This window comes from Eurypyga helias, unplaced genomic scaffold, assembly GCF_000690775.1.
Source record: "Eurypyga helias isolate BGI_N326 unplaced genomic scaffold, ASM69077v1 scaffold7358, whole genome shotgun sequence".
In the NCBI taxonomy this organism is placed as follows: domain Eukaryota; kingdom Metazoa; phylum Chordata; class Aves; order Eurypygiformes; family Eurypygidae; genus Eurypyga; species Eurypyga helias.
Window position 1 is genome coordinate 1 of NW_010264911.1, and position 22,120 is coordinate 22,120.

The 22,120-nt window shown below is 38.5% G+C and overlaps 1 protein-coding gene across 1 annotated transcript; it reads left to right on the forward strand.

Annotated features, from left to right (window-relative positions):
• The first annotated feature begins 628 nt into the window (after positions 1 to 628).
• LOC104513242 (conserved oligomeric Golgi complex subunit 5-like) lies at positions 629 to 13,134 on the forward strand. The gene is made up of 6 exons (XM_010156532.1): positions 629 to 796; positions 1,746 to 1,803; positions 4,837 to 4,891; positions 4,992 to 5,061; positions 9,998 to 10,118; positions 13,112 to 13,134. The coding sequence occupies exons 1-6, from the start codon at positions 629 to 631 to the stop codon at positions 13,132 to 13,134; spliced, it is 495 nt and encodes a 164-aa protein (XP_010154834.1).
• Positions 13,135 to 22,120: the final 8,986 nt, after the last annotated feature.

Genomic DNA, 22,120 nt, shown 5'->3' on the forward strand with positions numbered 1-22,120 from the left:
CTGTCAGCACTGCTGGGCGCCCCCTCCTTGGGCAGGAGACCCCACGGCTGGAGGGGAGGGGTCTGCATGGCGCGGCCACGCGGGCGGTATGTTCGGCTCCGGCCGGAAGGGCAGTGCCCCGAGGGATGAAGGTGCTTGGTAGTACCAGGTTGCGCTGCCTGGAGACTGGGGTCTTACTTGTCCCAACATCATCACCGCAGTATCTTTTCTCAGTTTAGTGTTTTATAAACCAGTACCGTTGAAAGAGTCTGCTCTGGTTTTGTCAAGTGGCGTCGTGTCCTACTTGGATCCTCAGCAGTTTGGTAACTGGTGTGTGTTTGGTTATGGGTACGGCCTCACCCTGGTTACGCTGTAAGCTTGGAAGAAGTAGGTAGCGATACTTTTCCGTGTATTCTACTCAAGAAGAGGCTGTGGAGGTTAAAGGAACACAGGTCTTTTTCACCATTTACAGCCCTCTCCTCCAGTTATCGGCTCCGAATTTGTTTTTTTTTGGTTGTGGTCTCTTATCAAACTGGTATCTCATTTGTATTATGTGATGTAGAGAACATAGGTGGTTACGTTTGGAGAAATTGAAGGTCAGAGTGCTGTATGCTTTAGGTCCATAAATATTACTAAGCTGTTCTGAAGCATGAAGATAAAATCGGAATCTTTTTCAGAATGTTATGCTGACTTCTTCAGAGAAGACTTTGATGTGAAAGCTTACACTTCCCAGTCTATCCATCAGGCTGTGATAGCTGAGCAACTAGCAAAACTTGCACAAGGTATTAGCCAATTGGATAAAGAACTTCATTTACAAGTAAGTTTAAAGCATACATGTTACTCTGTGGTGGTGGATATAAACTAGTCAAAAGCTTAGTAATCTTCTGATCTTGTTGCTTCTGAAATTGCCTTGTATACTTTGCAGCTGGTAACTAAAGGTACACCTTGCAGCAAAACTGAATCTGATACTTAACTCAGGCAAGCTCACTCTTAATACTCCTACCAAGAAGCCATGTCCTGCTTTGTTTTCAGTTTATGCAGCTAATCATAGTATATATGGAAGTTCCACTCCTCCTTGTAAGGATGTTCCCTGACTCTTTTCCAATGATCCTGTCAGATATCAGAAATGGTGGCCTGTATTTTGGGGTGACAATTGTAAGAAGGTAGGGAGTGATTTAACTTGCACCCTTTCATCCTATGCTGGAGAGTAGCCTAGGCTCACCTTTAGCTGGGCAAATACAACCTATCTTGATACACCTCCGCACCTTCAGAAAGGCTTTTGAGTTTGGATAGTGAAAGGCTTTTTGGTAAAATCTATGCTGACACCACAAATTGTCAGTGGACCTTGCTGTGAGAACACATGCAAAGTTTGTGTATGGTTTCCAAACCTGGCTTACTCCCTCCCCTTGCCCCAGTTGGTAAATTCTTTGGGAACTAGTTTCTAAATGTCATAAATATAAAATGTTAAAAATGTGCAAATAATAAGCTTATATTTACAATTATTATTATATATGAAGGTGTGTGGAAATGTGATTGATCTGCTGGCTTTAATTATGTCGGCTACGCTGCAGTTACTGACTGTCTTCTCGCTCTGAGCTTGCTGCTTTCGTGAATTAAAACATGTTCTGAAAACACTTTCACCTTTAAGGTGTGGCTGCCTTTTCCTGTCTTTGCCTAATGTAGGGATAATGATAATATATTATTATTCCTTTCAGGCCCACATCCCGATTTTTCTGTGTTGATTTCTTTATTCTGTTTCTTTTGAGGTTGTTGCAAGACATGAAGACCTGTTGGCCCAAGCAACTGGCATTGAATCCCTGGAAGGTAAATACAGTTATATTATGCCTGCTAATTCTTCCAGTGGAGGAAGCATTTTTAATATCTGTGCGGGGAACGTCATGCGCTGCCAACTTTGGCCCCTAAAGTTAAGGCTGTGGATCTTACTTCTAATGAGTAACATGTGGCAGCTTTTTTTTGATGTCAGTAGATGGAGCTCCAGGGAGAAAATTTGGCTGATACTTTCCTGGAGTAACTACTTCATAGGAAAATGTATTTTGATAATCATTTCTGAGCAACTTTAGCAATCAAGTCTTTTTGACCTTTTAATACATTTTTCTAAATAAGCCTCATTTTGTTGCAACATTAGCCAGTATCTGTTGCCATGAGCACCAGGTTTGTGCACGTTGCATATGCATGTGTTTCATGGATTGCAAATCTTAACCGAAGAGGCTTTAACACATAACCTTAACTGCATTGAGATATTTCTTCCCTAGTAAGGGGCGACTAAGTTAAATACGTACCTTTGAGTTATTGCACTGTTTGGGATTTGGATTTTAACATGAAGTGCTGACTTTTGAAGGCCTTATTTAGGAGCCATTGAATCTGTGTGGAATGACGATTGCAGTATATTGTTCTTGTGCCAGGAGCTCATTAGACCTGCCATTCTGCTCTTCGTCACATTCTGGGAACTTCATATGGGTTTGGTTTTCTTTGTGGGAAAAAAAAAATATTTACCTTTCTAACATGCTAATTTGCATATACTGTAGGATCCAAGCACAGCTCCTTTTCCCCTCCCATTCTGTAACTTGTAAAGTAATATATCTTTGGTCATTCCGCTGCTTCCAGGTTTTGGCATAACCAGAGAGTTTCTTGTTACTGACAGTTACAGTATCTTCTTAGTCTTTGGAGCTTGTTGTGTACAGCATTTGATTTTTAGTATTTGCACATCACTATAAAAATGAAGAAATGCCTGTTCAATCTAGCAATGGTAGCTCCCGAATAGCTTTTTAAACAGTTGGAAAACTAAGCATAGGAAGACTGGAATCCATGTTCGTCCTCCAAATAAGTAGATAGGAATCTGTAGTCGATCTTGTGATTGATAAATACCTCCCAGTCACAATCTTCAGCAATTTGTGCTCAGTGGAATTGTGTTTTCTGAAATCATGGTTGTTTCTGAAGGCATTCCTTCCTATGACTGCTTTGAGGAAAGAATGAAGTACTTCAAAACAACTGTTCAGTTATAAAACATTTCTATAAGGCAGGTGTGGTAAATAATGCGTGTTGTACAGCTGAAAACCCAAAGTAAAACTGAAATGCAATTCACCTCAAATTTATTGAAATTTCTCCATTTACTTAGGGTTATGCTCTTTCAGAGGCCTTTTCTGTGTGTGAGGGAAGAAGCGTGCAGAGGTTCTTATCCTGAAGAGTGTTTGATATTTGAAACATCAGTAGAAATTCCCATTGCCAGGAAAATCAAGTCTGTGCACACGAAGTTGGGGCTTCAGGTGTTGCAAAGCTTTATTATCTCTGCCCTGCTTGTGCTATGTGTGATATATGGTCACTGGAAGAAACACTGAGTTTCACTGTTTCAGATTGATACACCCAGCTTGTAGAGTCCTTTCTTCTCTAGGCCTGTGCACTTTTTAATGGTACACTGATCTGGTACATATACTCTTTTCTGTCTATAGGTAGCTTGAGCTGCATTTTAGCTCAAGATAGGCTAAATATTATCATCTCAGATCTCACACTGCAGATGGAGAGGGTAGACTGCCTTTTCCCCCATCCTAATTCTGCCTTCTGGCAAGAGGACTGCTGTATGCTTTACAGCAGTGTCACAGATGCACCGATGTCATGCTACTGGCCCTCGCCCATTATTGCAATGCAGAGTAGAAAATTCAGCCTATTTTGACAACTTTTTACTGAATCTCCTATCTTCATCCTCTGATGTGTGAGAATTGCATGCCTACCATTCCCTACATAAATGTCAGAGGACTTCTGAGTCTGTCACTGAGGCAAGTTAATAATTCTGAAATACGAGGAAGATGAGCATTGGCATGTTAATACAAAATAGGTGAGAGATAGTCCCAATACTGTGCAAGCTGAATAAAACTATTAGCAGTAGTTATGTTCATCTTCCATCTTGCTGCATCTTATTGCAGTTTTATCAAATTTAATGATGACATGCTTGTAAACATGGCTTTACAAAAATGTAGTGTGTTTGGGAATGCTAACGATAACTGGAACAAAAGTAATTTCATAGGCCTGGGTTTGCGTAACTTAATTAAATTCTCAGCAGGCTGATTCCATATTGCAAAAATGACTGCTTACCCTTGACTACTTTGTTTGCAATTTAACAAGAAAAGAACGAGCATGCTTGTGGGCTTTCTTTGTGCTGCTTTGCCAAACTAATCTGGAACAAACATGATTAGGGTAGTTTGCTCTGTTTGTAATCTAAATTAGATGACCTCACAATGTCATTGATACCTTACTTTTTGCTAGAGATGTTTATGCACAGGAAGAAAACCTTGCAATTGAATTGGTTATCTTCTCAGTCCTCTTTGTCTGATGATTTCTTTGTTTAGTCACAATGTTAAGTAAGTAGTGTTAAATAGGTTGTGACATTTTTGCATATCATATTCGGGTGTTTGTCCCACGTTATATGCCTGTGAACAGCAGTCCTGATAGCATTTCTCTTAGAAAGCAACATGCTCCAAATGTTTTTTGAAAATTAAAATATGATGAATTTCAGAGTGATATTTCTTGAAAATTAAAATATGATGAATTTCAGAGTGATATTTCTTCTGTGGGTTTGTGTTCTCTACCAATAAATTTTCCGTAACATTCAGTAAGTTACCTATTACTTGCTCAGTTTATTTCCAAATATGCTGTTTTATTAATTTCAGTCTGTTTGAATGCTTTGTTGTAAAGGAGGAAGCTGTGTTTTTGTGGTGTGGTGGTGTGTGTTTTTTTTTTCTTTCTTTTATACTAAAGTAGCCTCCAGGCATTACTATAGTTTGCAGAATAATTCTTTCTATAATTGACAATCATTCCATGTAAAAAATCCGCTTTATTTTGCAGGTGTCCTCGAAATGATGCAGACTAGAATTGGTGCTCTGCAAAGCACTGTTGATAGGTATGCCATTCATTCTGTGATTAGAAAGCATAAATTCTTAATTGTTCTATCATGTTATTTATTAATACTGCTATAAATAAATTTATTTTCTTGTTTTTAGAATTAGAGTCAAAATTGTTGACCCCTACAACAAAATAGTGTCTCGCACAGCTCAGCTAGCAAAACTTCAAGTAAGTTGTATTAAAAATGTGTTTTAAAAAGATCTTGTTTAACATGTATTGTGGGATTTTCATACTCCAGTAGCCTGTAGGTTGTTGTCTCAATGAAAATCAGTGTTTGTGTGTCTCTTCATGAGCTACTGAGAGGTGGGTTTTGTATTACAAAGTAGGAAATTGACCTTTGCACTACCTAAGTGAGTTTTTGTAGAGGTGGAGGGAAGAGAAGGGTTATATGAGGACAGATTAATTAAATACTCATTACTCTTTGTGTAATTTTGGTATTTAATGTTATGGTGGCATTGTGTAGAAGATGCTTTTCTCCTCTAAGTTAATGCATGCTTGACTGCAGCTTAGTGAAGAGTTTGGGAATTAATTCTTTCAAAATAGTTAAGATGCAGTTTATGGAGCCAGCTGTGGTTCTGGAGTTTTACAAGCCCAGGTACATAGTTTTCCCTGTCTCTTGAGTACAAGTGAAGTCTACAGGAGAATTTAGATCTCTCCCAGTTAGAGGATAGCTGTGGTAGAGAGCTTATCACAATGATGGTGAGATAAGTGTCAAACACTTCCCCTGTTAATTGTAGAAGAGTTGAAAACTATTCCATAGATCTTCAGTCATGTAGCTGCATTCTATTCAGTTTATGATTTGTAAAGCAACACAGCTCCAAATCCGCAAGTGTTTAATGAGTTGTTGTTTGAACTGTTTGTCTTCACAAGTTTATCTTAGCTTTGCAGAACTAGGAACTAGCTGAAATTTGAGCTGTGGATACACACTCAAGTAGATTGCCATCTGCAGGTGACCGCTGTTGTGCAGCAGAGTAGGTGAAGCTGCAAACTGTCACGCAGTTTCCAGACTGGGGGCTGGTGGAGCAGCTGCCCTAGTCTCCCAGCTGAACTGTTTTCTACACTTCCAGGAGCAGTGAAGTTCAGCAAAAAAAAAAGTTTGTCCAGGTGCTTCTCCTGTTCTTTTCAACTCCAGCTGTTACCATTTATGCCACTGGGCAAAACTTCCATGACTTCCACGTGGTGGGTTAGGTGCAGGTTTTTCTTCTTCTCTGATATATGTTGCAGCTGTGGAAAGGATTGTGGGAATTCAGGGCTGAAGTTGAAAATAATTTCTGCCCTGGCCTTATACAAGTCAAATTGCAGAAGGATGTCTGAGAAGAATGCGTCCTTGAACTTAGGAAGTTGAGTGCTCTTTGCTGTAGCAGGGTTAGGTGGATTTTCCTGTAAGTCAGAAAAAAGAGGTGCAGGGTAAGGGGAGCCTGCTGGGCATCCAAACCCACTTACCTCACTGTAGAAAGAGGAACAGTGATTCCAGCTTCTCTGCCAATGAGAGTCCGTGGTTGGCACCAGAGCTGCTGTCCTTTCTTGTATCGGCAGATACAGAGCGAGTGTTTTATGTTGCATTGCTGGGATGAGCTGAGGGTCAGGATACCTCCTGAATTATGAAGTGAAGTTGGGCATAGGGAGAGTTGAGTCAATAGACCTTTGAAATCTCAGCCCTCCTGCCTCCCCTAGGTGCACTGCTGTTGTTTCTCTTCTGGCTGCCTTGTTTGTTCAGGAAGGAAGGGCAACAGCACAGCAAACAACTCGCTTCCTGACGGTGGCAGGGCTTACGACATGAAATTGCTCCCAAATGCAAGACTTGTGGCACGGGATGCTTTCAAATTTGCTAATCTTATCAGTTGATGTGCATTTGGTAGAACCAGTAGAAAAAGGTAGATGGCTGGTGAAAGAGGTTGCTCACTGTCAAAATCTGTAGGGTTGGCAGGTATGTTTTGCTGAACTGTGTGGTGTTTAAGGGCCTTCTGTACTCATGATGGTATTGTTTTAGTGCTTCTCCATTGATTGCTGTGGGACTGCTCACAAACTGAAGGAATATTTGGCTTGTATAAAGCTGGATTTTACCATCCTTAATTGTTTTTAATATAGTCTGACTTTTTTTCATAAACATTCTCCTTGGAAATTCATTGTTAAGCTTCGAATCTAGTCCAGAATTCTAAATCTCTGCTGTGTGCTTGTGTATATTATGTCTTGCTCTGCTTTTAGAGCTTTACAGCATCCCAAGGGAGCAGCAGACTCCCAAAGCTTACTTCCTGTTTTAAATCATACTGTCCTTTTCTGAGCCTTTCCACAGTAGATCACAAGATAAATGGGAATAGTTAGCAGCTGAAATACGTAGACAGAGTTTGTCTTTCAGGAGGTTATTTTCTGTGCAACTCTGTTTAATGATGTGTTTCCACAAGCTCTCTTCGTTTCAGATATCTCATGTTTAAAAATCTTTATATGAGCCAAATATTTAAACCCTTTAAAAAATAATAATTCTGTATTTTAAAGGTGTTCTCTCAAAAATATTCACCAGTAGCAGTTTTCGTCCAAGTGCTACTGTAACTAAATAGTAGATGTAGTCTGAAGCTAGTGGACTGTCATATTTCTTCAGGCTTCTGTTATATGTACGTTCATTTACATTATGATCTAGCAGATATATGCAATTGCATATATGAGCTATGCAGTGACACATTTTCAAGTGGTCCTCTCTTTATAATTAAGTCTCTTTTCAATAACTTATTAAAATGAACTTGAGATGAAAAGTAAGAGGCTACTTGCTCAAATTGTAGCAATAATGTCTGTTAGTGTTGGTAGGTTTCTTTAAATTTCCGGAGATAGCTAAGGTGCTCTCTACAAAAATCGTGGTTTATTTTAAATTTTACTGTAACAACTGGAATTAACTTGGGCCTCTTCCAAATTAATTCTTGCTTGAATAGTGGGATTAATTCCTTCTTGGATGAAAGCATCTCCTTTAGAAAGGCATACTATATCAACATCAGGAAGGGACTGTTTCCTGAATTCATTCAGACAAATGCAGGTGTCTAGGTTAGAGGATCTAGCATCAACTCTACTATTAGATAAAGTTTTTTATTTCCGTTACAGTGTTGTTATATATTGCATTCTTTTACAGTGACCGGGGCTTTTGTTAAGTTGAGCGACTCATGTCAATGGAAATATGTGGGTGAAACAGAATCTTTGTCAAGGGCACAATGCAGTAGCAATCACTGTGGTGCTGAGCGTATCTTCAGTGTCTTTGGATTTTTCTCCCCCTAATCCACAAGGCCTGAACTTTTTTTTGCCCTTGTATCTGAATGTAACTTTTCCCATCTCTTAATCAGGTTGATAGTCCCTTCAAAAGATTGTTTCTTGGGATAGGAGATAATGAGCAACAATCAAATGAAAAAGAAATAATCTTTTGGCATGTAAAGTAAAGATGGTCAGAAGATAAGTTAAATTCCTAAGGAAAAACGTTAGCTAGAGGTACACAATTGGATTAGAGAGTAATTAAATTCGAACACAAAGTAGTAATACTATGCCCTCTTATTTGGTGAAGCACAGCGCACTATATGAAAATCTATTTTTTATTTGTCTTGCAGAAATTTAGTTCACCGATATGAAAGTGATATGTGGATCAAGATTTTTCTAATTAAAGGAATGAATTAATAAAAACTAATACATTAATCTCTCAAAGTAGGATAAGCCCCACTTGGCTCTCACTAGTGGTAATAGAAATCATGTGGTTAAGTTGCCTTAGAATGCTTAGGAAACTTGCACTTTCAGACTATGTGATACAGAGCCAAAAGCAGTGAGAGTAATTGTGCTTTGGGTGATTTGCCCCAGTGGGGCTTTTTCTAATTTTTCCTTTTTGGCCTGTCTAGATGTTTAATGAAATCAAAGTATAAATATTTGTTTTGACCAGTTTGTGCTGGCCTAGGGAAGAGTCTGCTAAGTTGTGCAGTCCACTGAATATTGGTTGAAATGACTCACTTGTTTTTATATGTGCACGTAACATTAGTTTGTAAGACATTAACTTGGGTCTAAAAAAGAGGTTCCAAGTCTGTCAGAAAACAAATATTTAAAAAAAATATTTCAATATAATTTTGATATCCATAAGGTAGATGTTTCAGAAGACATTGTCTCAGTACCAGAGAATATACCTCATAACAACTACGTCTTACTTGTTACAAATTTCTCATTTACTTAACTTTTTAGTCTGATTGCATTCCTGAATTCTAGTTTAGAGGTTACCTGCACCAGAACATTGATTCTCCCATAGTGTGTATCTCCAAGCCCCAAAGACCCAGTACAGCCTCAGAGGAACTCTTACTGTTTCTGTCTCTATTGTTTACTATGTAGAAGGAGAAAACCTGCTTCAAAACCTTCGTTGGGGGAAGAAATTATGACACGGTTATGTTTGATTCAGATATCAGTAATGCCTGTTTTTCTGATTCGGTGCTAAGGAAAACATACACAAATATGTTTCCTGAAAATTTTACATCTCCTTAATTTTTAGCCAAGAATGCCACCACATGTGTTTAAATAAACCTGTGAAAGAATGTGAACTAACAGTTGGCTGAATGAAGGTGACTGGCCTTATGAAAGTTTTGCTGAAAATGAGATTTTACATATATTCCTACCATAAAAGTCAATATCTGTAATAACAATTTAGCCTTTAAGCTTTATTGTCCTCTGAAGTAAGTACTGCCATGTTGCTTTTTTTTGGTCAATATTTGATTGGAAGGCCAACAATTTGATTTTACTAAAGCTTACAAGAAGGAGGAATACTGGGGAGAGATGCACACTGTAAAATAAAGGTCACTTCTAGTTAGAAATAGAATATGTCTCTGTTAGAGGGTTCTGAGTTTCCTTTTTTTGACTAGTAATGATAGCATAATCTCAGTACCTCTTTGAATGTAATTGTTTTTTGAAAGTGTTGGTCTATATTGCATAGAATAATGTTAAAAAAAATCCTGAAAAAAATAAAGGGGTTTCAGTGTTCCTTGGTTTTATTCACATTCTTATTTGCTTTTTTTGGTTAAAATATTTCCATATTTGAGGCCTAATATTATGTGATCATAATGTACTGATAATATCCTCTAATGCTGTGATTTCTCTGCAGGCTGCCTGTGACTTGCTACGGAGGATAATACGCATCTTGTATCTCAGTAAGAGACTTCAAGGACAATTGCAAGGAGGAAGCAGAGAGATAACAAAAGCTGCACAGAGTCTCAATGAACTTGGTGAGTCCTTCTTTGTTACTTTTAGAGGCGTTTTTAGCTTGCACTGATATGACTCACTAGTGTTTGACTTAAAAACCAGAGAAAGCCCCATAACTTTTTACTGTGGTTCTCGCTGTCTACTTCTTGATTTGAATTGAGAAATGGTATGGACAGAACTCATTAGTACCTTCAATTTTTTTGTATGACTTCTCTAGATAAAGCTATTTAATAACATGAAAATTCTATGATAATGACGTGTTCTTTTGGGCAACGATGTTTTTTTTTGTGAAACAATTTCTTACTGGTTCGTGTTTGTATATAACACCTCCAGAGGTAGCAGATACATATTTTGTTTTTGGAAGAGATGGCACTACAATAAGGCACAATTGGAATTACGGTTTGAGCCGTACTTGAGCTAGCTTGGGTGCTTCATACTGTGCTGCAGGATGCAGTGAGGAACATCCCATTAGTCTTGGAGATCAGTTGTGATGTTGTATATGGCATCTTGCTAGCTGTTTCTCCTTTGGTTTAATGGCATTCAGATTTTGGCTTCCAAAAATAGGTTGCGGGAAGGCTGAGCTATCAAACATTCAGAATCATCCTGAGCTTTATTGTGCGTATTTGTCACTACTGCTCTTTTTGTACTGTGTAATCAAAAAATTATTAGACAATGACTTAGTCTTACAATTAGCAGATGCTGTGTCGCAAATGAAAGGTGTATATATTTATTCAGTGTATCAGTTTAACTGATGCCCTTAAGCATCAGTTGTAGCATTCCAAGCTAGAACTTTCTTTAAAATTTTCTTTCTATTTTAGTCTCCTCTCACATCTCCAGGATATTTAGAGTAATACTTTCTTTTAAGTCCCTGAATTGCAAGTCTTGTGGGAATAATCTAAATGCTAGATCCTATTCAGATAATTAGTACAATTTAATGGTAAAATCTGAGATGTTTACCTTGTGTAGTTTCAAGGATTTTTCTTTTAAAGAAAATGTCTTTGATTACTCTCTTTCCTGTCTTTTTTTTTTTTCTTTTTATTTCACCATTTTAAGAAATACCTTCCACTTCTTTTGTTAGTGTCACAGTCTTTTGAGTTTCTTGTTTTCAAATACTTGGTCTTTTCTTGAAACTTAGAAAAGTCTGAGTACTTATTTTTAAAGATGTGGGGAAATGTGTCCCCTTAGGAAGCCCTTCTGTGTCCATAGAGGGGTAGACAAGGCCTGTGGTCCTTAATTTAATTAATCCTTAGTTCTGAATGGTTTATGACTAGGGAAAATCCCTTGTCTACTGTGATTTCTCTCTCCCTCTGTTTTCCTGGTGTCTGTTTCTTTCTACTCTCTTATCTCTTCATCTGCACCCCTCCCTCATCTTTTGGTTACCTGCTCTTTGTGACCCTCTGCTGCCAACCTTGCCTGGTCTGAATTCTTGTTGCCTCCCAGCTGGGGAGCGTATGGGGTCACCCCACAGAGGAGTGGCTGGTCTGGTGGTGAGGTGGAGGCTTACTGAGTAGGGGGCGGCTCTCTTCTGAGAGGGAGAAGTGCGCAGTGGCTGGTGGCAACACAGTTCAGTTGTGGGAGTGGTGTGTTGCAGGGAGCCTGGATTTTGGGGTATGGTTGAGGAAACATTGTGCTGTACTTCTGGCCTTGAAAAACATTCGGATGTGTGGGAGATCTGTGGGGTGGAGGTGGTGGTCGCGTGGGGCAGGAGAGCAGTGTGGCTGTGGCAGCTTGGGGTGAGGTTGTGGAAATGCTGTGCTTTAGAACCATGGGAAGTGTGGTGCTGTGCTCTGTGGGAGGGTGGGAAGTGGGAACAGACACTGCGCACTGGTTATTTGTTAGTGAGATACAGAAACTTTGGGAGAGCTTGGGAAAGCACTACAGCATCTGGTGGTGGTAAATAGGTGGTGGTAGACATGAGTGGTGTGAAAACCTGATATTGGATGGGGATCATGGCCAAGATTAATATTCACCTGTGTTTTAGCAAGATAGTTCTGAGTATTCCTTTTGTCTCTCATTCAGGGAGAAATTCTTCCCATTGTTTGTTATCGTTCCGTTGTATGTGTGGTGCAATGTAATTTCTGCTTTGTTGAAATCAGTAGTACTGTAATATTACCATGAAATCTTTCTGCTTTCTACGGTATAATATATCTTTTGTTGCTTATAGGTTATTCTGGGTGGAATCTTGGGATAACTGGCCATTTATTTTTATGTACTATTATACTCTGTGTGTATGTTTGGGGGAAACAGATGTCTGTGCCCCTTCAGGTATGTGTATTCAACATGTCCTTCCACAGTAATTCTGTATTAGTTTACTTACAGCTTTTACTTAGGTGTGTCTTGAAGCTTATTTTGCAGTAATGGGAGAAGATATGGTAAAAAATACAGTATCTTGGAATTAGAAGATAGAAATATGTGTCAATCAGAGGAACTGCAAGAAACAGCAGCTTTTTTTTTAATTGGATACTGTTAAATGTCCAATTTACTGATACCATATATCAGTACAGGTTGGGGACTGTTCTGTTGGAGGCCAGCTCTGGGGAAAAGGACCTTGTGGTCCTAGTGGACAAGGGGATGATAATGAGCCAACAGTGTTCCCTCGTAGCCAAGACTCCTGGGATGCATTAAGAAGAGTGTGGCCAGCAGGTTGAGGGAAGTTATCCTCCCTCTTTACTCCGTTCTCAGCCTCACCTGGAGTGCTGTGTCTGGTTCTGGGCTCCTCAGCTCAAGAAGGACAAGGAACTACTGGAGAAGGTCCAGCACAGGGCCACCAAGATGATGAAGGGCCTGGAGCACCTTCCATATGAGGAAAGGCTGGGAGAGCTGGGTCTGTTTAGCTTGGAGAAGAGGAGGCTGAGAGAAACTGGGAAACAGAAGGTTCAACCTGAACACAAGGAAACCCGTCTTCCCTGTGAGGGTGACAGAGCACTGAAACGGGCTGCCCAGAGAGGTGGTGGAGTCTCCTTCCCTGGAGACTTTCAAAAGCTGCCTGGACTTGTTCCTGTGTGATCTGCTCCAGGTGATGGACTAGACGACCGCTAGAGGGGTCCCTTCCAACCCCTACCACTCTGTGAATCTCTGTGAATCTAAATTTCCAGTAGTCTACAGATACCCAGCATCAGTGGATGGTACTTACTCTGAAAGCATTTGCTAATGCTTTTGCTGAGATCTCTGCTTAAAGCTAAAGTAGATGTAAAATTTCTCTATGTTGGACTTTGAAGTTCTGACTAGACGACCGCTAGAGGGGTCCCTTCCAACCCCTACCACTCTGTGAATCTCTGTGAATCTAAATTTCCAGTAGTCTACAGATACCCAGCATCAGTGGATGGTACTTACTCTGAAAGCATTTGCTAATGCTTTTGCTGAGATCTCTGCTTAAAGCTAAAGTAGATGTAAAATTTCTCTATGTTGGACTTTGAAGTTCTTTGAAAATAATTTCTCACTCTGGCATAGTAAGAAGAATAGCTGAATTCCCTATGTAATCTTTAGAGATTAAATGTGATTAATGTGTGTGTGTGTGTGCATATATATATATATAAACCCCCCAAACTTTCTTGTGCAACTCCTCCATCTCCCAACACAATTCTTTGGATACTTTGGCTTCAAAGTAGAATCAGAGCTGTGATAGTCCACTGGATAAGCTATTAACTGCTTCTCTAGTGATGATTTGTCATATTATACAATCATATGGAGATGTATATCCGTATGTCTATATTATAAATATGCATAGGTAAAGCAAGTGGCATATTCAGATGTCACACAGTACCTAATGCAGTGAATTACATGCCCAGACTATGCTTATTAGTGATACTTCAGTACAAATATTTTATAAAGTGAAAAAGAAACACTGCTAAGCAAGTTTAAACAATATAATTTGACAAGAAAATGGTACACTATGTACAGTTCCCTTTCACAAAAAGAAATTCTACAGGCATTAAAAAAATCTGTGTAGGTATGCAGAAATCACTGTCTTTAACAGTGGGCAGTACTGATGAGATGAAGATGAAAAAATTCTTAGCTGTGCAGCAAATGGCTAGCTTTACTGTGGACAGGTTGTTAATTCCATCTATCAGTTATAGAGCTAGCTCTGGACAACAAAGGATTTATCTCTGTTGCTCGTTAAATACCTATAGCTGACGGCATCATCAGTCATGTAAATGCCTAGACTTCTTTTAATTATAATAAACTCCTAGTCTCTCTGTATGGCTGTATTATAATTTATTTCACAGCAAGTGAATTTATTTGCTTGAATGACCTTGTGAGTATATAATACTTGTAGGCAGGCTCTCACAGCAGCCATAATTTTGCTCTTTTGTAAACTCGGAGTTAGTCTGTGACTAAGCTGTGCAACTATAAAATGAAGGGAAAGGAGTCTACTGAAATATGCTTTTGGGTGTCTTCAATATTGAAGTTAGTCCAGGACAATACTACCTTCCATGTAACTTCTGAGAAGAGAGGATGGGGAAAAATAGGACTATGACCTTATTTTAAAGCTAAATAGTCCTAGAGAAAAGGCAAAATATTGTCAGGTATGGAAGTCTAGCTAAAATGTGTTGTGTTCTTCATAAAGAGGTATCAAAGGTTACACATGGCAGTTAGTCAGGATTAACATGACAGTAGAAGATTTAAGGGACATTCAAAGAAATAAAGCTCAGTTTTGATGGTACTTGTAAAGAAGTATAGCTTGGATGTAGAAAACTGAAATTAGTTAGGATATGCGTGATCGTGTGTGAAAGAGAATTTGGAAGAAGTTACTTGGCTATGCCTGGAAGGCCGCTTTGTAGCAGTATAATGTAGGTGGTGGTAGCCCTGTCTTCTGAAGTGCACTCCAGAACCAGTGACATCCGCACAAAGGTGACAAGTGATCTTGGGCCTGAAAAATTCTCTTGTGGAGGCTAGAAAATATTGAACTTAGCACCTTTCTAGGGTAAATGAGATGTGTCATATCATTTAAACAAACAAACCAACAAAAGCCTAGATGTAGCTGATGTGTTACTTAGGGTCAAAACTAGAGGAAATGGGGGGGAGGAAAATAACCAGTTGTCTGCCTGCCTTAATTGGTGGGACCTTGTCTCATCCATTATTGAGATTTCTCAGTTTGCGTGCTTTTGTAGTATTCCTACTACATGTCGTACCCTGTAGTTTCCACTGAAAGGGAACACCATTATAAAGATTTTGAAGTTATCTATAGTGTTACATCATTACATTCTCACCCAGTTTGCTTCATACAGTAATACAAAATAATGCTTGATAGAGGAAGAGAATTAAATTTCTTTGTGAAAATTCACTTTTATTTTCACAATCAGCTCTTGTAGTTATGAGTTGTTGTAATGTCACATGCTCAGTGTTTTCCCCGTCTTTGAAAATGCTTATGACATTAAATAGAGCAAAATATTTCCAAATATTTTGAACTTAAGAAGTCTACTTTTTTCTCTTCTTTTTCTCTGTTGCTGTTAAAACATGGACTCTTGCAGAAAGGAGAGGGTGTAGATATGTAGGTACATTTATGCATATAATTACTTAGAAAAACAAATATAAACTATGTATATTCATCCTAATGTATTTAGACTGCTTTTCAGAGCCATCTCATTGTTCTTGGTGGTTATCTTGGGGAACTCCTGGGGAGAGAATTGAGATTGCAGAAGATGGGAGAGCTTGCTTTATTGAAATAGAACTCACTGGCTCCTATTTCATTTAAACAACTCTAACTGGACTTGCTTAAGTGTAGAAACTCTAGAACAAATGAAGTATTTGTAGGAGTCTAGAATATAAAAGTGCTAATAAACAGTAGGCCACGTAGATTTATGAAGAATGAAACCTGTTTAACCAGCCACATTTTCTTTATTGGCAGCTTAACACAGTTTGGAACTAGAGATCAATGACTGTCTTGTAGATGCATTTAAATAGGGCTCTAGACACCTTGTTACACTAGTGGGATCAGCAATATAATCCAGGTGAAAATGTGCAATGATTGCTGAAGTTTTGAGACAGCTGTACCCCAAAAGTCATCATCAGTTGTTCTCTGCTGTCCAGCAATATATCAAGTGGGGTTTTGTTGAAATGTGTTCTGTGGCTGGCTCATGTTTTCATTAGTAATTTGAGTGATACAATATGGCATATCCTTATTAAATTTACAAGTAATAGTCAAGCAGAGAAGAATGGAAAGTATGTTGGGAAACAGGATTAGAATGAAGAATATTCTTATCGAATCGGAGTTATGTCTTAGCTGAACTGATTTCTCTTCCAGACAAGTGCCAAGTCTTAGCAATAAGTAGTTGTAGTTAAGAGCAGGAATAGGAGAAATGACTGTATGGATAACAGTTCTGCAGAGAGGCTCAGTTGTTCCTCATGAATTGGGTGTCACTTGTTCATTTCTTTTGTAGCAGCGTGACGTTGTTGGCAATTAAATTTGTACTGGTCTTTATAGGGAAGGTGGTTGTGTGCAAGGCACTTGAAACAAATCTTTTGTTCATGCTTCAGCTCCAGTATCAAGTCCCTTTTGAGGAACCTTGTTCCAGGAAGATGTAGGTTAATTGGAGAAAGTCCTAAGTACAGCAGTAATGATAGCTGAAGGTCTGGATGATGGGCAGTGGGAGTGGGGAACTGAAAGTGTGTGGCCTTCCGGTTTGGACAAGAGGGGTCTGAGAGGCAGACTAACATAATTCGCATAAATCAGAGTTTTTCAAATGGGAAGGGAGTAAATGGCTCTCCATATCCTCATCCAGTGATGGAAATAATACGCAATGGACCTGAAATGAGGCAAAGAAAATTTTTATTTAAAAATGTAGGTAAGGTTTCTGCCAGTAATGATAATCTGAGAGGAGCTGTGGATTCAGGAATGGTTTAGATACAGGTAGTTTTGCTTTGAAGCAGGAGGACTGAGTAAGTTTACTTGCTACCAGTCCTTCTCTCTGAGATGTTCGCTTCTGATCCTGTTAATAGAATATGTATTATAGGGAAGTTTTTTTTGTTGTTGTTGTTTTTTTTAAATTGGACTGCTTGATGTAAAATTTGCTTCCCGCAAGTTGGTTTGCTGGGCCCTGTGCCCAGATACCTCCTGGAATATTACAACCGTGTGACTTGAAAATTCATGCCATCACTTTAGTTTAACCTCCTCTTATCACTCCTTCAGATGAAATAGTAGATAAATCTCCTCAAAGGCCTTCAGCTCACCTCTCTGACACAATTACTTCTCTTCTGGTTACTCTCTGTGGCTGACATTCAAGTTAACTTCACGCAGTTCATCATGTTACTGGAGCGCTGCAAAAACTGACACTCAAAAACTGTTACGTCAGTATTCCCTAGGAGAATGCGGTGAGCAGGAAAAGGAAGGTGGCATTGGCTATGTGAATGTAAATGTCACGTATGTAATTTTCTTTCCTTTGCCAGGAAAGAAGGCAAGCTATCTGTTTCTCAGGAGCCCACCTGTTTTTAAGAAATGTGCTAATTTGCTTCTGTAAGGTTGTTAATATTGGGAATGATGATGAATATTGTTTTGTGTTTATCACAATGCTAAGCACTACTAGGTGGTATTCAGGAAACAACAGTTCTAATTTGTTGAAAAGAAAACAAACCTCATTTTATTGAAGTGTTTGGAGTGTTCATACTTGTTTGTTTTATACTGGTTGTCCATATCTATTGCAAGTTGGAATTACATATACCTATTGTTTCCACGTTGTGCCGTATTAATTGAGTATTTGACTGTAATATTTGTCTTTCAGGTTAAATATTGTTGTATAAAAGCTATTTCAACGGCCATAATTTTTGAAATAACATTAGATATGTGTTATGTATCTGTACACAAGTATTGCTAAACTTGCCGTGGTAAGCTGTCTGAACACCTGCCATAGTTACTGTGGTAGCTGTCTTTCACTGCCACCGTCTTCCGATATTATATTCAGAGATTAATTTAATTTTTTTTTTTTTTTGATTCCAAGCAAAAATTTAGAATGTGTGATTGCCAAGGCAGATCTTGTGTTGGATCAAGTTGCAATTAAAGTGAGGAAGGACTTGGTTAATGTCAGTGAGGTCTTTTGATGCTAGTACGCAGAGCAGACAGATCGGTTGTTATTAATATTGCTGCGCACAGTTTCTTGCAGGAAACAACATGCATCAATCTGGAGGGAAAGTTGCTTTCATGGTACTTTGGCTTAGGGATTCAGATGCATTACAATTTACTGCCTTGTGCAAGACCTTGTGTCCTCCAAAATAATGTAGCGTCTGTCTGTGTAGTGTGATGCACTGTTCTGAGGGGATAAGTGAACTGATTCGATTAATAGTAATTACATGGCCATACTAGCGTGATGCTTTGCCTGGGATAATTAGTCCTGTTGAGAATGACAGGATGGTATTACTGGCTTGCAGCCATCTGCATTATTTTTGAATGCCACTGCTTCAGGTGGTAGATCTGCATCCATAATAAGTGCAAATATCTTGCTAAAATGTTTTTCTTCTGTCCCCAGTGGTGTTAGCAGTAATGCTGCCAGACCTTCGCTGAAATTGTTGGGGCTAAAATATACAATTCCTTTCTGTAGTTGAGTGTAATCTCCATGTTCTTAAATTTCCTGTTGTTCCTTGCAGTTGAGTTGTTTTTTTGTTTTGTTTTGTTTTTCCTGAGGCTCTGTTACCATAAGAATGGAGGATTTTGCGAAAGGTTGTTGGACAAAGTTTTCTTTGTAGTATTTCAGGCCAAAAAAACTCTCTGTTGGGAAGACCAGGTAGACATACAAATAATTTTAAAGCCTTAATATCTGTAGCGTTAAAACAATGAGTCCTCTTTCTCTGTTTCAATTATGCATACAACAATCTTGTTCTAGGCCATCTTATTTTATACCATCTTTATCTTTTATTCAGAGTTAAGGAGCTTAATTTATTTCTGGTTGGTTTTTGAAATAAAGAAAAATCTTGATAGTACGTAACAAGTTCATTAATTTGACCTATTCACTTCAAGATACCGAATTAATGTGCACGTAACAAAATGAATTTCCTAACTTAATACGATTTTTCATCAGTAAGAGGCTAATAGTGTAAGACCTCTTTATCCTCTTTGAACAAGGCAGACAGAACATACAGATTTGACCATTGCATTTTGCTGTGATCAGGATTCTTAGGTCGGAAACCTAACGTTAGACAAAGCATTTTATGTAAATACTTGGTACGTTTTGCTTAATCTCTGGCATGCATTCTTTTTCTAACCATTTTCAATAGAAAACACTAAATAATTGCAGGCTAAGTTTGAATTCATACAAGAATAAAAAATCCTGTTGGGATTTTGTTTTTCAACGTAACCTTTGAATTAGTGGGCTTGAATTTACATTTTCGCAGGCTTTGTAAGTTTGGTTGCTGTTAATGTGGCTTCATTCTAGTTTCATTGCTGTGTCACTGTTTTCCAAAGTCATACCTATTATGATCTCTTGAAATTTAATTTTCTTCATGCATACAGTCCTAGAAAATTAATTGAGGTATAATTGTAATGGTGGGTTTTCTTGATGTGTGGTTTCCTTTAAATGACCATAAACCTATTTCAAATTTGCCATATTGAGTGAATTATGAACCTATTTTTTGATGTTAGCTTTAAGCTGATTTCTGGTTTTGATGAGATTAATCTTTTAGCTATAGCTACTCAAAGAATTTGATTTTGCTGTGTTATTAAGCATTTGGTAATTTCAGTCTCAAGAATATAGACCTTGTCAGAGGGCTGTATATCAGATATTTTAAAATGGATTTAGTACTCTGGTTTCTATCTTGAGGTGTTAACCTGTTCCTCAGAGGTAGTTTATTGATGTCCCATTAGCAAGGCTGTGTCAGAAGTTAATTACAGTGTGTGTAAGTTGTCTTTGCTGTAGCGCACAGGGTATCTATAACAGTTTTTAGCCTCATTCCAAGCCCTTCAAAGATTGTTTTCAGTATTTTGCTCTTTCTTGCTCCCAGTTACAGATGTCCACACCTTTTATTCCTTACATTTCTGGAAAGGTTTGCTATTTCAACCTCCTTGTCATCTGTTACTCTGAATCTGATTGCTACTATTTAATTATTATTATCAATTATGATCATTATTGTCATGATCTAATGTATAGAAGTTTTGGTTGTAGACCAGTATTACACTGAGCTAGGCTTCAGGAGGTACTGAGTAAAATCTGGGGCCTGACAGCTCTTGATTTATTTGCTTCTAGCACTTCAGAGGACTCCAGTAGGAAAGAAATGGTAGTGGACAAGAACTAAGGAAGCGGAGGGGAATGTGATGGACTACCACAAAGTGTTATGTGCTAGGTAAGGAAGTATTGTCAGGACAGCAGGGTAGCTGCACCAGTCATGCAGCTGATAAGTTAATATGAATTTAAACTCTCTCGTGTGCTGTCATGTGCATGAGGCACGAATAGTGTTTGCCCTGGTAGCACATTCAGTTCTGTGTTTGACATTAAGCCAGTACTTATTTCATAAGAACACTGAAACTACAGTATTTTCCGTCTGCTTTGGTAAGGTGTCAGGTGGTCTGGGGCTTCGAGAGCCAGAAGATGTATCTGAGGTTTGTAGTTCCACCTGGGGAAGGCTGAAACAGAGGGGCTTGGGAATTTTGAAAGAGGAACAGGTTGGCAATAAAGAACAGAAGGAATGATGGAAGACGACCTTGGTAATTACACTATCCTATCTGTTCTCATTAATGAGCTTAAATGCAAAGGCCAGGTTTCCTAGGGTGGTTTTTCTCCAGTTTTTGTTTTGCAATTAGTGAATTTAAATGTGTGACTCTAAAATCTGAAAACTACGCTTATATTCTGTTTCCCTAGTTACAAAATTACCACTGTTGTCTCTCCTCAAAGTATCCCTATAGAGCAGGGAGGAGTTGCACTAAAGCTGTTTCTGTTTTGCTATTAAGGAACCCCTTCCAGAAGGATGGAATCCCAGCTGGTAAGGGTGTTTGAACTTCGGTTTTGCTTTACCCCTTCGTAATTTTGAGTGTTTGAACACTAAGTATTTTTGTGTTTGTTGGCTAGGGCATGTCAGGAGAGCGGAGATATGAAAGGATTTGGCAGAACCGGTAACATAGATAATCTTTTAGTTATGAATGCTTGTGTTCAGCCATGTACAGGATAAATACAACTTCAGAGTGTTTTTAAAAATTTTTTAATTACTTTGAAACAGTTATGATTGTGTAACTGCTACAGATCTTAAGGCTTCTTTGAGTTTTGAGGCAGAGTATTCTGTTACTGGGTAGTCAAACTTTTAAAAATAGAACTACATAATTAAAAGTAGAAATGAAAGCTATGGGTTTCTATTTCCAGGTGACATATAAAAATTATCAAGACCCAAAGGTACCTGCAAGCTCTGTCTATCTTTGAATCTAGTCCTTTTTTGTGCACTGACTTTAAAAGTATGCATTAGTTTAAAAAAAAAAAAAAAGGCTGTGCAGACCAAAGATGAGAAAAGAGTTTAGAAGAATTGCATTTGGCTGTGAGAGAAGGGAAGAGAGACAGAGGTTAGCTGTGAATCTCTGAAATAATATCTTTGCATCTTGTAAAGTATCAATACATTGTAGAGAGTAAGACTAGCTGGCAAGTGTTTGAAAATAATTTTTAGTGTCTCAAGTATTATATAAGCAATGAAAAATGTGTCTACTCGCTTTTGTCCATGTATGTTCTTGAAGAGAAAGACAAGATGGATTACATAAAATAATAAGTGAGCACAGGGATATTGGCAAAGTAGAGAGATGTCTCTAAATTGAGTGGTGGTGTATTTCAATAGGTATAAATGTTTAAGTAAACAGGTAAGAGCTAGGATTCAGTGCCTATTGTAAACAAACAATTCAGTGACAACAACTAATAAGGAAAAATGCAGTTCTGTAGAGTTTGACACCATTTACAGCTGGAATGGTACATCTGAAAGAGCGCAGATCTAGTTGTCTGTTCCTCTCTGTGTGGAGGTTCTACAAGGAAATGGCAATTTTACATTTCGGGCAGGTCTGCATAGGCACTGTCTGAAACTGGCAGGAATTGGCATTTATAACTTTCTCTGTTCTCCTTTTCCTTTCCTG

What these genes read in the sequence shown, in the direction of transcription:
- LOC104513242 (XM_010156532.1), top strand. Translation starts at nt 629, where the DNA reads ATGAAGATAAAATCGGAATCTTTTTCAGAATGTTATGCTGACTTCTTC. An exon ending in ATAAAGAACTTCATTTACAA is followed by an intron (nt 797 to 1,745) that starts GTAAGTTTAAAG and finishes GTTTCTTTTGAG; the next exon opens with GTTGTTGCAAGACATGAAGA. An exon ending in CTGCAAAGCACTGTTGATAG is followed by an intron (nt 4,892 to 4,991) that starts GTATGCCATTCA and finishes TCTTGTTTTTAG; the next exon opens with AATTAGAGTCAAAATTGTTG.